This window comes from Artemia sp. Qi Xiang Cuo, chromosome 6 (assembly GCF_049724085.1).
Source record: "Artemia sp. Qi Xiang Cuo chromosome 6, ASM4972408v1, whole genome shotgun sequence".
NCBI classification, from domain to species: domain Eukaryota; kingdom Metazoa; phylum Arthropoda; class Branchiopoda; order Anostraca; family Artemiidae; genus Artemia; species Artemia sp. Qi Xiang Cuo.
This window is the reverse complement of record NC_142799.1, coordinates 55966660-55981868: the sequence shown is the minus strand read 5'-3', so window position 1 is coordinate 55981868 and position 15209 is coordinate 55966660. Positions and strand designations below refer to the sequence as shown.

General features: G+C 35.9%; 1 protein-coding gene across 4 annotated transcripts in view; it reads left to right on the top strand.

The window, feature by feature from the left end:
• Positions 1 to 15209, top strand: part of LOC148951404 (uncharacterized) — a 53485-nt gene that overhangs the window by 17320 nt on the left and 20956 nt on the right. For 2 of the 4 annotated variants that reach the window (XR_016141911.1, XR_016141909.1), the window contains exons 4-6: positions 637 to 841; positions 11013 to 11297; positions 13424 to 13589. Coding sequence is in view for 1 of the 4 variants with exons in the window: in XM_089090853.1 (XP_088946979.1) it covers positions 637 to 809 (173 nt within the window). In the remaining 3 variants the exon portion in view is untranslated. Of the gene's footprint in view, positions 1 to 636; positions 842 to 11012; positions 11415 to 13423; positions 13590 to 15209 lie in introns of those variants that run through there. The other 2 variants (XR_016141910.1, XM_089090853.1) reach the window with 2 other exon arrangements.

The following is a 15209-nucleotide window of genomic DNA, read 5'->3' as shown; positions in this document are numbered from 1 at the left end:
CGAAATTCTAAAAGACAGTAAATTTAACATAAACTCTAGCCTATATAAAAGTTCAAGTAAATTTAGAAGTAACTGAAAGTTAATGATTGTGATCGCACTCCAATGTTTTTGGGTATAAAATAAACAAAAGTAAAGTCCGATAAAATTGCAATGCGAAGCCCTGTAAAATAATGTAAATAAAAAAAGATTTACGCAACCAAATTGGGATGAAAGGGAAACAAAATGACCCTTGCAAGGATTTAAAGTGTTTCTGACTGGAGATTCTAAGTTTTTGGCATGGTGTCTGACCCGCTTGCCTCCATTCGATCTAACACACATTACTCTAACGTGTTTTTTTTTCACCTGTATTATCTCAGGGATTAATTAGAGGATATTTAGGGGGTGGTCCTCTAAATTTTTTCTAAATTTTCTAAAAAATTGAACAAAAATTGGTATAAACAAAAAGTTTCTAGAATAAAAACTCAAACTTTTTCAAAAAGTTTCTAGATTTTTGTTATAATTTTTATAATGTATTATAATTCGTATGCGGTTTTACAGAAACATGTAGAACGTGGACATTTTGTCGTGAAATCTTCTTTTGTCTTAATAATTAGTGTTGAGTTTTAAATCTAATATTGGTTGTCTTTTATTTTGTAGGTTACAACATATTTTACTGTACACTGCAAACATACGTTTATGTGATTTTCAGCATTTTTTGCACTTCTTTGGTGACGTTATACATCTGCAAAGATAAACAAAAGGCGAAGGACAGCTTTTTTCACGGCTTTTTTCACGTTTGGACTGCTAATCGTGATTTTGTTTGGACCTAACCTTGCCATTGTTTTTTTTTGGCGCACTAAAGGTAAGTTTCCAATTAAAATTATTTGAAATAGAATCAAGGACACTGCAGGGGTTGGTATCAAAGTAAGTACAAATTAAAAAATTTGATTGTAGTAAAGTATAAAAAATTACTAGATTCCAGGTTGTGGGGTTAGGTAGGTCAAAAAAGTGTGTTTGTCATCACTACCTTGTCCTTAAGTATGTACTAGATTTGCGTTGCATAGACAACGTAAAGTGTTACAGTGTTGACTTTGCTAACAAATGTGTTGCAGGAGTAACACTGATCACGGATTCGAGAAAAAAAAAAAATTTCTGCATGCTGACCAATGATGTGCGTTGTGCAGGTACCGATCTCCTGACTCAATGCCTTCGGCCGTGAGTGCCATGGGTGGTTGGGGGTATGTCATGCGAAGCTTCCCGTGCTTTCCCCTAGATTTCTCCGGTTACCCATTTAGAACTGTTTCGACTCTGGCTGCCCTTACAGAGTCACACCATTGACCCCTGTTCCAAACCAAATAACCATCGACGTCAGGACTCGTAACGCCGACTTTGGGATTTCAAGTCTGGAGCGGATTAAAAAATGTTATATTGACTCTGCGGTTGATTGAACATTAAAGAAGCAAAGACACTAAGAATGGAATTTGATTCTTTAAATTGGTTAAGTGGAAAAAACCTCAAGTGGATCTCAATTTTTAATGCAAAAGATCTCCATATGCAATTTGGCGATTTACCTCTAGCGGGCGCTAAGTTTGAAAATAAGGAACGTGTCTGAAAAATCAGCAGAAAATGAGTAAAAAAAAGTCTTGGGGCCCTAGAATTTATAACTTTCCTAATTTCAATAGCAAAAGACAGACGCTGCTATAAGTCTAAGCCGTGTATTAATTTCGATATTGTTAACATTATTCAAGATCAAAAACTTTATTATCAAGATTAAATTGTTAGTTAATTGATTTGCCCACAAAATTTTTTTTTGAAAGACCAGTTAGGCTATCCTCTTCTATTAAATTAATCACTTTAATTGACTATTGACATGTAAATATGATCATTGTTTACTTCTGGTTTAAAAATACAACTTTTATTACTTAATTTTTATACATTCCCACTTCCCTATATTTGCTCAATAGCCTGATTAAACATAATGGCTGTAACACACTATTGATTGTTTTATGACTTGACGATCAGCTGCGGATAAATTTGTGTTGCAATCCTTTGGTTGGGCTTGTTTGTAAAAAAAAGGAAAGTTTTCGCTTATTTCTTTTCACGATTCAAGTGTGGCAACAAAAGAGGAAATTTAAGCTACGAAAAATCTTAGGGTTGCCTAACCGCCAAAATAAAATCCTAGAAAATCCCGGATTTCAGGTATGAGCAAACTGGAGGTTGAACCACGGGAAAACATCTTCATTTTGATGTCCGTGGTATTTTATGTGTATATGTTACCGTGAATGCCCGAAATCTGCTTAATGTCGACATTCACTGGTGAATGTCCGAAATTCCTATTTCTCTCCTTGGATTCAATTGGCTTTGCGAGTCAGCTTTTTCAGTCTTATGCAAGCTATGATGGTGAAAATTAAAGTTAGGTTAGGTTAGATTAAGTTAAATTTGGTTTTAAATATCAGAAATGGGGCAAAACCTAACTAAAGCTAACTTAACCTAACCAAACCTAATTTAACCGAACCTGTCATGATCAAACCTTGCATTAAATTGAAAAAATTGACTGGGGACGCTGACTAAATCCAAGGAGAGAAAAAGGTATTTCGGACATTCACGGTAACATGCATATGTAATATACCTTTATTTGCAACCGAAACAAAATGTTGACCTTGTTGCCAGCTCAACCATAAATGTATGCATGTAATGTAGCCTTAAATATATTGGAGACAAATAAAATGCAGAAAATTTTTGATATAGTATCTAACCCCTTGTTTCAGTTTTATTTCTTCGCTGTCGATTACTTTTCGTAAATAATATAAACTCATTATAAAGCACGAACAGACATGGTTAGTAACAGTGGATAGTAGAAATTTCGAAACCACAGATGGATTAAAACTTAATATAACCCTATTGAACTTAGGTAGTACTGTAAAGCTGTTTGTCACTTTTAAGAATCGTATCCTTTAAATGAATATAATAATTATTCAGGAACTACGTCGTATTGTTTTGTTACTATTTATAATCCTTATGTAAACCCTTAAATCTAGGTGACACTGATTTTTAATACCCTTAAGCGTATCGAAAACCAATAAAAAAATGCATTGGATGTGCATAATTCTTTAACCTCACACCCATGATGAAGACCTTCCCCTATCCGCCTATATATGAAGAAGATTGATAAAAACATTTTGGTTTTGTTTCTTCGCTATCGATTACTTTTAAATAGGATATCTAGGGCATCACCTCGTACAGCTCATCAGTTTTCTCTTGAGAGTTTACGATAGAATCCCCTTAAACTTCTCCACTGGGGTCAAATCCAGCCTTGCATCAGAAAAAGATAAAATAATTTGTACAGGTTTCTAGTGCCTAATCTTTGAAGATGAGCATGCTCTAATAACCTATTCTTACTTTCACGTCCCTTTCCATAGCGTACATGGAATCGATTTTTGTATCCTCATGCGAGTCAAAGCCAATAATAAACACACCCACTAACAAAGGCTGTGCACTCCTCATCACCGAAGATGACCTTGGTATGAGAAGCCATTTAACCAAAATGTATGTGGAATTTGTAATAATAGTACTTAGTTTGATGTTCGACCCCAAATATAACCAAAAGGTCCTATCGTGTCACTGATGTACCATAAGTACCTTTACTGCAAGCTTTCTCAAAAGAATAAACTGATTCTGTGTTTTGATTTCATTTCTTATAACTTTTCATTTCCAGTAACCATTTTCTGCTGTTTTGAAGGCAATTCTATAGGTAGTGAGTATCACGTTGTTTTTTGCTTAGGCAGAATATTTGCATTTACAGTGGTATTTTCATTTCTCTTCTTTGAAGTATATGCTTCGGCATTTTTCTTTGACAAATATTGTTTCGTTTTGGTTTTTGGTTTGATACTTTCGGTTGAAGTCTATTCGGTTGGACTCAAAGCTTTTGCTTCCTCTACAAGTTTCTGTATGTTTTTTTTTCTGTTGTCCTATAGTTTTAAAATTTAGACGTAAGACGACTATTTTACTGCTATTCAATAGCTGAGACCTTGGTATCCATCTGTCAACTTTATCCATCTGTCAACTTATATTTTCGATTTTTTTTTTTTTTTTTTTTTTTTTTTTTTTTTTTTTTTTTTTTATAAATGCGTCCAAAATTGGTCTAAAATCGTTGAAAAGTAAAAAAAAATTTCTATTTTACAGTTTTGTTAAATCATTCTCTAAGATAAACTCTTAAACAGGGTTGCCACCAGCTCCAAAATAAAATCCCGATTTTTCTTCTAAAAAAATCCCGGAACACGGTTTTTAGACTATACAACATAGGGCTGCTAAGTGATGACGTAAAAATTAGAACGTGTAATTCGAAGTACGGTGAAACTTGGTTTTTAGTTGTAACTAACAACTGATTGTCCATTGTCCTAGTATTATTTCTGCGAAAACGTTTTGGTGGACTAGTAGAATCTACGACAAATATTTAAGGCAAAAGCAATTCATCGAAGTTCCGAGAAAACGTGTCGACGCATTCGCGTTTCATTGTTATTTGAATTTCCCGCCCAAGAATTGACTTCGCGCTTCACAGTCACATAGCGGATCCAGACTATCCAATTTCTGGAAAATGGGACAGAAATCTGGAAAAAGGAATAGTCGTTCAGACTAGGCAGTTTTTTCAAAAACTTGGTGGTTTTTTTTAGAAGATATCGGTACAAATTTATCAGCGCTATCCTCATCATATCTGTTTTTCTGAGCCTAAACCTATAGAAAACAAATTTATAGCCTCAGTTAGACAATTTAACTTTTTTCTTTTCAAGACCATTTTATACAACCATTTTTATATATCACTTATCGTGTCTAATCGTCTCCTTCTTCTGCCATTTTTCCGAAAAAGCTGTCCACACTACCACTTCTGTCCCATTCCTTTTATCACGTCTTCACACGTCCCTTTTACCATACCTGCTTTTCTGCTTAGCAAAAGTCCCGCCAATCAAGAAGCGGACAGCAGAACTGTCATTCGTCTTACAAAAGCATCCTTTTGAAATAAGCATCCTTTTGAACAGAATAAGTATAATGCCATACGCTTTTTAATTACCTTTTCTGAAATTAACTTTGCATGAGGCATTACACGCGGCAAAATGAACTACACTGACAAGAAAAGAAAATTCTCGCTGTTTTTGTTTTGAATTCGCCGCTCGTCGTTACATTGGAGTCAAATTTTCAAAAGTCGAATCCCGAACGAAAAAATGGTTGCCCCAGTGTACAAGCGCAAATCCAGAGGGAACAAACCAAAACAGAGAATATTCGTGATATCGTACAGAAAACAAATATTAGACTATCAGCCAAAATCGTTAAAAATCTTTTTTAATGAAAAAATCCTGGTTTTTAGCAAAAATCCCAGTTTTTATAAAAAAAATCCCCGGTGTTCTTACAAAAAAAATCCCGAAAATCCCGCAAACAAAAAAATCCCGGGCTGCAAAAAAAAAAAAGAAAATCCAAGGAAACCGAGATTAATCACGGACGGTGGCAACCCTGCTCTTAAGTAATGTTAAAATTTTGGCTCAGTGATTGTACAGATCTGAAAGAAGCGAATCCATTGATGCATGTATTTTGGTGGTTACAAGCATCTTTTTGGTGATAGTTAAAGCTTAGACTTTTCACAAAATTACATATTTCAACTGTAATATAATCATGAAGACAAAAAAAGATTTATCCCAGAAAAAAAAAAATATGCCACTATCTCAATTTTAATAGAAAATTTTATTCGCATCGGCTTTAGTGTCTGACGGTAATAAATATAAAAGATAAACTTAAAATAATAACAAATATAAGATGAATATGAAAAATTATAAATGTAAAAATGATAAATATAAAAGAATAGTCGAAATCAAAAGATGTTTTTTGGTGCTAATCTTTAGGAATCAGTTATTGGATGTTTAGTGCAGCTGTAAGTGTAGCTTCGTATTCCACTGCAGCGAGGTAGCTCAAACGGTTGATCACCCATACTTTACAATTATGACACACTTTACGTAAACAAATTTGAATTTTACCTAGTGTTAGGAAATTTTCTTTAATTTAGGCATGATTTATGTTGTAATTATTTGAAAAAAACTACGTTTTCTAAAGAGTTAAAGAGGCTGAGTTACAAGGTCGAACCTTAAAACGTACAGGGATTAGGAGGCACAGTTGGGGGGCTACCGCCCCCCAAACCCCCCGCTTTCGCAGCCTTTAAATAGAAAAAAAAATTCTTTAAACTGAAAGTAAGGAGCGACATTAAAACTTAAAACGAACAGAAATTATTCCGTATATGAAAGAGGCTGTGCCCTCCTCAACGCCTCGCTCTTTACGCTAAAGTTTGACTTTCTCACAACTCTTTTTTTAAACAATAAAAACTTTAGCGTAAAGAGCGAGGCGTTGAGGAGGGCACAGCCTCTTTCATATACGGAATAATTTCTGTTCGTTTTAAGTTTTAATGTCGCTCCTTACTTTCAGTTTAAAGAAATTTTTTTTATATTTAAAGGCTGCGAAAGCGGGGGGTTTGGGGGTGGTAGCCCCCAACTGTGCCTCCTAATCCCTGTACGTTTTAAGGTTCGACCTTGTAACTCAGCCTCTTTAACTCTTTAGAAAACGTAGTTTTTTTCAAATAATTTCTGCACGTTTTTGTACAGTTTATTACTTATTATTGCTTGACTAACTGTTAGCTGATCGTGTCAGGAGTTAAAGTTGGGGGGCTGCCGCCCCCCAAACCCCCGCTCTTGAACATTCTTGTGTTAAGGCTTTTAATTCCTGAATACTCAAATCACGTCGTACAGGGTGCCTCCTAATCCCTGTACGTTTTAAGGTTCAAACTTGTGACTCAGCCTCTTTAACAGCCCCCCAACTGTGCCTCCTAATCCCTGTACGTTTTAAGGGTCGACCTTGTAACTCAGCCTCTTTAACTCTTTAGAAAACGTAATTTTTTTGAAATAATCAAATAATTTAAAAAAGAAACTGAGTTTCTTTTCAAAGTACATAAAAAAGTTGATCTGATGGTGAATCGAACCCGGGTTTTCCGCCTGAAAATCGGGAGTAACAGCCGCTGGACTATACAAACACAATAGTGATTGTTGTTTAGCAAATTGAAGCTATTTTCGACGCAAGCAAATTCCCAAAAATCTTGATATGTGTTTTTTGGAAAACAGGGAAGGAGTGATCAGATTGAGCTGAAATTTCGAGAATAAGCTCCCACGCCCCAGGAAAGCTTATCCTCTAAATTTCAGCCCGATCAGACAACGTTAAAGGGGGGGTTGTGGTGGGAAAAATTAACATGGGCTATTACAGGAAAACGAGGATTTTCATGACTGCAACGTCGGTGGATAATTTTTTCGGTCCGAAAATATGAAAAGACCCTAACAGGTCGAATTCTGCTTCGAATGAGTTCTCATTCACCCGAATCCGGTGCCACCTGTAGCCTGTAGGCGTGGCTAAGAAAAAAAAAAGAAACGAATTTTCAATGGCTATATTTGGTTTTTTGAAAACAGAGAAGGAGTGATCGGATTGAGCTGAAATTTCGAGGATAAGCTCCCGGGCCCTAGGAAAGCTTAACCTCTAAATTTCAGCCCAATCGGACAACGTTAAAGGGGGCTGTGGTGGGAGGGTCCAAACTTCCGGCCCAGTTTACCCCATGAAGATAGAGTCGGAGGAGGATGAAATTTTGCAAGTTTCTTAGTTTGAGCATGGGCTACAAAATGCGATTACCGCCGTCTCTCTGCAACCTCTAGGACCTGAAATCGCTTAACATTGTGGTGGGTCGCCTCTTTATAGAGGCACAAGTGTGCCTCCTTGATAGGAACGAAACCTTGTATATAATACAAAAAATTCTGTAACGCTGTGGTTCTAAACCGTTGCCATCCTAATTATGGCTAGATCTTTCCTTCTTCCTGTGAAATTGAACATACAAATTTGGGGCCGGGGAGAATAGCCAGCTGTAGGAGCCTTCTTTTCATTTTTCTTCTTTTTTAATTCTTTTTCCTTTGTGCACACACACACATCCCGCCCCTGCATATTGATGACTATTGTATTTTTAAATTTAAAGTATTTGAAAAATTTCCCCTTTGCACAGCTCCCCCGTTGCTGAAAATTACCCCGGAAAAATTCCCCTCTCCCGAAAATTATTATACCCAAATGTGAGATAACGGATGTAAATTTAAAACTAAAAATATTTGAAAATCTGGGTTTAATATGAAATTAACGGAACTGCTGAATACTGTAACAAATTCAGAAAATTTATTGAAAAAGAAATTTCATAATTCAGAGGTATGTTAGACGACAGAATTCATAAATAATTAGCCTCTTCATTGAAAATCCAGAAAATGGGAATAATGTAATTGGAAGGAATTGTCAAGTATCTGTGTTGAGGGGTCTCTAATTTAAGTCAGCGTGATATATATATATATATATATATATATATATATATATATATATATATATATATATATATATATATATATATATATATATATATATATATATATATATATATATATATATATATATATATATATATATATATATATATATATATATATATATATATATATATATATATATATATATATATATATATATATATATATATATATATATATATATATATATATATATATATATATATATATATATATATATATATATATATATATATATATATATATATATATATATATATATATATATATATATATATATATATATATATAGTGAGCATTATGGTCAGCTACGGGATGTTTCCAAACACTCATTGAAGTTATAAAGAACTACGAGATTGTGTATCACTTCCTGTATATAGCGGTCAGCATTTGCGGTATCATCATTCATCCCTTCTACTATGCATTTTTGTTAATATTTTACATTATTTTCATACATTGATCACGAACTTTTAATTTAGATTAATTTAGAGTATAGAGTAGAGTCCTAGGAAAATTACCATATTTGCCTGGGCAGCTAATGTATATAGAGTGCAGAAATATATTTTGACTGAGCTCATAAATTCACACGAAACTCTAATCTTAAATGTTTGCCTCTCCAAAAAAATTTGTCCACGAGGGGGTTAAGGTTTTTTTTTTTTTTGCTTATATCTTCTAAATCGATTTAAGAGTCACAGAAATAATTTTTTTTTTTTTAGGAGATAATAATCTTTTTGATTGGATTTTTTATAAACTGCTTACGAGATTGTTTTTTTTTGGGGGGGGGGGATTGATATATTAATCAACTCCGCTCAGATAGTCTTGAGGGGGATAGTTAGGGTTTGTTGGAGCAACAAAAAACATATCTTCTAATACTAATTTTCCTTAAGTTAGTCCGTCCGTGGCATAGCATTAGTGTTGAGGCGTTTTAACATAAAATTGTTGCTTGACAGGCAAGGCTATGGAACTACATTAGTTTTTTATTACTTTTTTTTCCTAATTCCTGTGACATTGCTGTAGAAAAATAAACTTTTCACTGGACTTGGGTATTTTCTATGCATCCATATGTTTCTTCTTTTTTTTAGGTATATCTGACCTGCATCAATTTGCCATGTAAAATTCTCTCTTTATCTCTCTCTTTCTCTCTCTCTCTCTCTGTCTCACACACACAGACACACACACAAAGACACACCAACACACAGACACACACACAAACACAGATACACACACACATAGACACGTGTACAGACACACACACACACGTGTACAGACACACACACACACAGAGTATATCTGACCTGCATCAATTTGCCATGTTAAATTCTCTCTTTATCTCTCTCTTTCTCTCTCTGTCTCACAAACACAAACACACAAAGACACACCAACACACAGACACACACACAAACACAGTTACACACACACATAGACACGTGTACAGACACACACACAGACAGAGACACTCACAGAGAGACAGACACAGTGACCTAGAGAGACACACAAACACCCAGACACACAGACAAACAGAGACACAGAGTGAGACGCTCAGAGAGAGACACACACACACACACACACACACACACACCAACACACAAAGACACAAAGACACAGACACACACACAAAGACACACCAACACACAGACACACACACAAACACAGATACACACACACATAGACACGTGTACAGACACACACACACAGACACACACACACACAGTGACACACACCCAGACAGACACACACACACAAACACACACACATACGCAGACACACACAGACACACACACACACACAAATACTCATACACAAACACAGACAGACACAAAGACAGACACACAGAGACTCAGACATACCTTCAGACAGACACAGAAAAACACAGACACACACACACACACACACACACACACACACAGACATACATACAGAGACACAGACATACATACAGAGACACAGACACAGAATCACACACAGACACAGAAACACACATACAGAGACACAGACACACACACATACGCAAACACACACAAACAGACACACACACTCACACAAACAGACACTCACACACACACAAACAGAAACATACACACAGACATGCACACACACAGACACAAGCACATACATACACACAACACGCACGCACACACAAACACGCACGCACACACACACACACGCACGCACACACAAACAAACTCACACACACACACACACAGGTACACACACAAACACAGATACACACAGACACGTGTACAGACACACACACACAGACACACGCACAGACAGGCACATACACACACAGACATACACAGAAACACACACACACACACAAGCACATACAAACACACAAAACGCACGCACACACAAACACACGCACTCACACACAAACACGCACACCCACACGCACTCACCCACACACACACACATACACACAGGTACACACACAAACACAGATACACACACACACACGTGTCAGATACACACACACAGACACGTGTACAGACACATACACACCCAGACAGACACATACACACACACACACACACACACAGAAACACACACACATTCAAACTTGTTTTTCTCGTTTTTTTTTTTTTTATTTCAATGCTTTCTGCTCATTTTTTTCAGCTCTTAGATGTTTGGATGTACTTCTTTGGATTTGATTCGGAAGGAACATTAAAGAACGTCATTCAATCTTTAAAGAAAACTGGAGGATTGATTAGTCTAACTGTCTTTTTTAGCTTCCTTATGGTGTACCTGTTTTCAGTTGTTGGATTCTTATTATTTCAAGATGATTCTCAACCGAAAGATGGATTTTTCAGTTCTTTGGGCCAGTTTTTCATTTTTTCTCTGCACCAAGGAATAAGAGCTGGTGGAGGTATCGGTGATGTTCTTGGAGAAATCCGCAAAGAGGTATGTTGCTCCAGTTTTTGGACCATTTTATGATAAATAGCTTAGAGCATATTGGGATTAGCACTAAAACATCTTCGTCAAGAAGAGAAATTTCAGAAGTTGAATTGGTTGAACTACTTTTTCTGAAAAAGAAATCAAGTAATTCATCACAAAGAAAAAAAGTAGAAAAAACCAGTTAAAATATATCTGCGATTTTGTTTAAATAATAGTATTTACTATCTTTTCAGTTACTCATATTCTTTTCCTATTCTATTGCACACAAAAGAACAGCCTCAAAAATCCACTGTTGATACCAATTAATGCAAAAGAGACTTAGAAAAAAAAACTAAATAAAGCTCTAGTCGGGACAATGCTTAACGTCCAGTCTAACTGGGGCAAGTTGTAATGCTGAAAGCAAAATTTTCCAGTATTTTCTCCTTTTACAGACCTTCGTCTGTCGTCATAAATGGCCCCAACTATGCTTAACACTTCTGCTTGGGACAGAAGAGGGTGGACAGCAAAGATGTTTCTGAGCAATTTTTGGTAGTTTTTTGAAACGACTGCTGTTATTTCACCACTTTTTTTTATAATGGACCTTTTTTTCTGTCAGTGACAGCCTCATTCATGTACCTTTCCAGTTCCTCAACAAGCATTTTATCAAACAGGCAGTCAATCAAACTTGCTGCGTCTACTCTCCTTCATTTTTGGTTATCCTCCTCCTCTTTACCTGTGGCTACTTTTATTTCTTGCAATGTCTGACTGTATTTCTTCTTGTAGTTACTTTGTAGTATTACGGAGTACTTCTTGATTTAGGGGTTGGGGCTTTTATCGGGTGCTTTTATCTGGGATGGAGGTGAGAAGCAAGAACAACTTTGCTGGTTGTCCGTTCTTGAACTCACCATACATTTCTAACATTGCTGCTCGAATTTGACAACATTATTTACAACAAATATAGTTTGGCTTCATTTGACTCACTTCTGCTGCTCTCTCCACCATGTGCTGTTGGCTCCAATCCCAAGTACCGGCCAAACAAAAATTGCCTGATGAAATCTGGCGCCGTCTTCTGGATAAGTGGGCATGGGATAAAAAAAATAAAAAAATCAGGTGATATCTGAATATTTTTTTCTGATATCTGATAAACAAATTGACCGGGCCCTAGAATGTATTCTCGTGAATGCATTTGACCTAGGCACTGACCGCCTTCGAGTTGTCACTTTTCTATTTATGAAATGACCAATTTCGTTTTTCCTAAGCTTTTTCTTGCGACCGACCCCTGCTATAGAGATATGTACTGACTTTTTTGACTGGGTTATTTTAGTATTATATATATATTTTTAGAACTTTGTAAATGAATTTTCTGGCTAATGTCCTGTTTTTCCCCTGAATTATAAGCATGATTTGGACCTTAATTTCTGGAAAAAGATGTCCTAGATTCATGGAGGATTCCTTCGATCCATTCTAGATTCGTTCGATTAATTCTAGATACTTCTTTAGGCATTATTAAACTTAGGTTAATCTACAATAACCCATACCTTAAATTGCTAAAGATCCTAGGAATTTTCTTTCTGAGTATCTGAATAAATTGAACAACTTTTTTAGTTTTATTATGGTTATTTTATTTAGCCAAGAACTTTATGATAAATAAAATGTTTTAATTTTATTTTGCTAAATATTATTTTTCTCTTTTGTTAAATATTCTTTTTGAATATTCACGCCGACGACTCATTTATAGCATCCTGAATAAAAAATAACCAGAAATTTATATATATATATACATAATAAAAACATAATTATTAATCTTTAATACTTCTTATATGGCAAAACTACTACTTATTAAATTAACCAGCTGAGTTGGCCCAGCCATTTATCTCTCTCTCCTCTCTCTCTCTCTCTCTCTCTCTCTCTCTCTCTCTCTCTCTCTCTCTCTCTCTCTCTCTCTCTCTCTCTCTGTCTCTCTCTCTCTCTATCTCTCTCTCTTATGTCTCTCTCTCTCTCTCTCTCTCTCTCTCTCTCTCTCTCTCTCTCTCTCTCTCTCTCTCTCTCTCTCTCTCTCTCTCTCTCTCTCTCTCTCTCTGCTCTCTCTCTCTCTCTCTGTCTTTTTCGTTTGTATGATTCGGATTATTTAGTTTATTTCTCTTTGTTTTTAGAAACCTAAATACGTATACCGGGTTATGTACGATATGCTGAACTACCTCAATCTATTTGTGATAATGTTGAACATCATATCTGGTCTCATCACTGACAGGTTTGCTGAGTTACGTGCTGAGAAGGATGAAAAAGAAAAGATCCTGAAAAATTCATGTTTTATATATGGTAAGTTTCTTTTCTTCATTTTTGTAAGTTATTTGTGTAATTACTGACACAAGTAGTTTGTTGGTAATTTGCAATTACTTACGATTACGTACCTAGTAATTTGTGCTAGTATCTTTTTTTAAGTAACCACTAATCCTTATTCATAATGGGAATTAGCATCTTTTAATTTTTATTTCAAAGGACCTTAGGATAACATATATTGGGACCAGACGCGGGAATTTATTTAGTCAACGGATTTCCTTCCCCATTCTAAAATGGAACATCAGGCCTATGGGCTGGCATAAACCTTTAGCTAAGAATGTTAATCAGTAGGTACGTGTCCAGGGTAGAAACCTCCAGTTTTTAATCCCCTCCAACTAAGTATCCTTGCGGTATTCCCATATTTGTGTATACCACGGCTTTTTTATTGTCATTCCTCACCCTCCATAAATTTCTTATTTCCTTTTTAAACAGACTTAACTTCAATTGGTGGTAAAACAAGTTATGTTCAACCTCCAAGGTTTGCATAAAGAAGAAACTGATAAATAAGTGACTCAAGTGTTGGGAAAATTTTCAGTAGCAGCAATCGAGGCCACCCGTAGCAGAATGAGTTGTCATAGTCAGTGCAATAGCGCTGCCTAAGTAAAGAACGATATGGCACAATGTATTATTTATTTATTTATTTTTGTTGGGTTTTAGATCAGGGAACTTCGTATTGAAGGAGTTGTCGTAGAAACTTCGAAAAGAGCTTATTCGACAGGAAATTGGAATAGCTTGTTCCCTTTTTAATAGTTGAAAGTGATTGGAAGGCAACTAACAACCCTTCCATGCCCACCATTTCCCCAAAAGAATCCAGTCAAAAATTTGAGATTGCCATTTTGTTCAGCGTAGTTGATTTCCAGATAGAAATTGTGTTTTCGAGGAGGATACTCCCCCACAACCCTCAGGGCAAGGGTTGTAAGTTATGCCCTGAGGGCATATACAATTTTTATAGATAGCATTGTTGTAGAAGCTTCAACAAGGACTCATTTGATTTGAAATTCAAAGGGCTACTGCCCTTTTTAATAGTCAAAAGTGATTGGAGGGCAACTAACCCCCTCTCACGCCCACCTTTTCTCCAAACACATTCAATCAAAAGTTTGAGATAGCCTTTTTGTTCAACATAGTTGAAAGTTCTGAAAATTATGTCTTTGAAGATGACATCCTCCTCCCCTCCACAGCCCTCAGGGAAAGGGTAATAAGTTATGCCCTGGGGTCATATAAGATTCTTATAGAAAGAGTTGTGGTAGAAACTTCCAAAACGGCTCACTCAGTTGGAAATTGAAATGGCTAGTGCCCTTCTCAATATTTGAAAATGATTGGAAGGCAACTAACCCCTTCCACGGCCACCATTTCCCCAAACACATCCAATCAACGTTTTGAGATAACCATTTTGTTCATTGCAGTTGAAAGTTCTGAAAATTATATCTTTGAGCCGGACACTCCCCCACAGTCTTCAGGGCAAGGGTTATGAGTTATGCCTTGGGGGCATATAAGGTTTTTTATTGAAAGCTTTGTTGTAGAAGCTTCAAAAAGGACTCATTCGATTGGAAATTCAAAAGGCTAGGGCTCTTTTTAGAAAGTGAAAGTGATTGGAAGGCA